The sequence below is a fragment of the Babylonia areolata genome, chromosome 19 (genome assembly GCF_041734735.1).
Source record: "Babylonia areolata isolate BAREFJ2019XMU chromosome 19, ASM4173473v1, whole genome shotgun sequence".
Lineage (NCBI taxonomy): Eukaryota > Metazoa > Mollusca > Gastropoda > Neogastropoda > Buccinidae > Babylonia > Babylonia areolata.
The window spans coordinates 35822193-35824692 of NC_134894.1; the positions used below are offsets into that span (position 1 = coordinate 35822193).

At 52.2% G+C, this 2500-nt stretch overlaps 1 protein-coding gene across 2 annotated transcripts in view; it reads left to right on the plus strand.

Annotated features, from left to right (window-relative positions):
- The window catches only part of LOC143293662 (polycystin-1-like protein 1), a 233326-nt gene that overhangs the window by 128203 nt on the left and 102623 nt on the right, over window positions 1-2500 (plus strand). For both annotated transcript variants that reach the window (XM_076604790.1, XM_076604791.1), the window contains exon 29: window positions 1-121. This exon is cut by the window's left edge and continues 207 nt beyond it. In XM_076604790.1, the coding sequence (XP_076460905.1) occupies window positions 1-121 (121 nt within the window). The remainder of the gene's footprint in view (window positions 122-2500) is intronic.

The window sequence follows — 2500 nt, forward strand, 5'->3', positions numbered from 1 at the left end:
CCGCCTCTCTTCCCGTCCTCTCCTCCACCTCCACCACCACCTCCACCACTGCGATCAACACCAACACCACCACCATCGACACTGGCAGCAACGACACCACCCGCCAGGTTCTCCTTCAGATGTGAGTAGTTGTGTTTTATTCTGTTCTGTTCTGTTCTGTTCATGGAATCACTGCCCTGGACATGCTAATGTTAATGAAGAGAACTAAGCGAGCCGACATACTTGCTGCTGGCACAACAGCAACGAGCACTGGCAAGGCACTGGCAAGTGCAACTCCAACGGACAGCTTTTGCTCTCGCTTTGTGCGCAGCATGGACTGACCATCACCAACACCCTCTTCCATCAAGTGGACAAGTACAAGAACATATGGATGCAACTCTGCTTCAAGCAGTGGCACATGCTGGACTATGTGATTGTCCGGCAGAGGGACAGAGGTGATGTTTCCATTACACGCTGCATGAGAGGAGCAGTCCGTTGGTTGGACCATCGCCTGGTGTGCAGCAAGATGAACATCAGACTTGCATGCAAGCTCCAACCAGCCAGGCAGAAACCTTCTAGGAAGCAGCAAATCCAAGCAGCTCTCCAAGAAATTCCTGCATCAACTGATGTAGAAGAGGTATAGAGCACCTTTAGAGATGCTGTGTACACAGCGGAAGCTGACACACTCGGCTTTGTACAGAGGAGCCACAAAGACTGGTTTGACGAGAACGACTCTGGAATATCCAAGCTCCTGAATACACTGCATATACGGCATCAGGATCACATTTCTGATAAAGACTGCCAGAGGAAGAAGAACCAGTACTTGCAAACCAAGCAACTCGTACAGAAGAGAATGTGTTAGATGAAGAACACCTGGTGGGAGAGGCAGTCCGAAGAGCTTCAGTCCGCTGCTGATGCTCACGACATGAAGACCTTCCATGATGGTCTCCAAGCTGTGTATGGGCCGAGAGTCACAGGATCAACCCCTGCCCGAGCCTTGGATCAGACCACCCTCCTGACAAGAAAGACTTGCCCGCTGGGCAGAGCACTTGAACACCCTCCTCAACAGGGACTCGTCCGTATCTGACGAGGTAATTGCAGCCCTCCCACAGCTACCAGTCATTGATTCGCTAGCTGCCCCTCCCACCAAGGCCGAGACTCGGAAGGCCCTGAAGCTGACAACGTCAGGAAAAGCACCAGGAGTGGATGGAATCCAGGCCGACATCTACAAGTATTGAGGCGAGGTGCTGACAGACAAGCTGACCGCCCTGTTCCAGTCTATCTGGGAGAGAAGGGAAGTCCTCCAGGATTTCAAGGATGCTTGAGTTGTCCACATTTACAAACGGAAGGGAGACAAAACATCCTGCGATAACCACCGTGGAATCTCTCTCCTCTGCATCGCCGGCAAGATCTTCACCCACATCATACTGAACAGACTGGTTGACCATATCTCCAACAGTCATCCCTGAAGCACAGTGCGGCTTCCGCTCAGGCAGGGGAACATGAGACATGGTGTTTGCCGTTCGCCAGATGCAAGAGAAGTGCCGTGAGCAAAAGAAGGAGCTCCACATGGTCTTTGTAGACCTGACTAAGGGCTTCGACACGGTGAACCGCCGTGGTCTGTGGAAGATCCTCCTAAAGTTCGGCTGTCCAGAAAGCCTAATCCAGCTGATTGCGTCATTCCACGATTGCATGCAGGCGAGAGTACAGGAAAATACATGTCGGATCCGTTCCCTGTGGTAAATGGAGTGAAGCAGGGCTGCGTCCTGGCACCCACACTGTTCTCCATTCTCTTCTCTGCCATGCTGATTGACGCCTTCTAAGACTATGACCGGGAAATCTACATTCAGTTTCGCACAGATGGTAAACTTTTCAACTTGCGGCGACTCCACGCTAGGTCCACAGTGTTTGAGGCACTGTTGAGAGAGCTCCTCTTCGATGATGACTGCGTGCTTGCTGCACACACCCACGAGGACATGTAGTTCATTATGGACAGGTTCTCAGCCTCCTGCAGGCGCTTTGGACTCACCATCAGCCTCAGCAAGACCGAGTCCTTGTACCAACCAGATAGCTCACAGAACACCAGTGCCTCTCCCCCACCTGCAGTCAAGATCGATGACACAGAGATCAAGTCAGTCGACAGGTTTTGCTTCCTGAGCAGCACCCAATGCAGCAACGGAGCCCTTGATGCAGAAGTCACGCTGCGCATCATCAAGGCCAGCTCCGCCTTTGGCAGACTCAACAACAGGTTTTGGAACAACAAAGGCGTTAGACCCAGCACCAAAATCAAAACCTACAGAGCTGTTGTGTTGACCACCTTGTTGTACTGCTGTGAAACATGGACGACGTATCGCCGTCACATTCAACAACTTGAGCAGTTTCACCAGAGATGCCAACGAAAGATCCTCGGTATAAAGTGGCAAGACAGGGTCTCCAACCTCCAGGTCTTAGAGAGGAGCGGCCTGCCCAGCATCGAAAGCCTGCTGATCCAGTGCCAGCTACGCTGGACAGGACACATTGT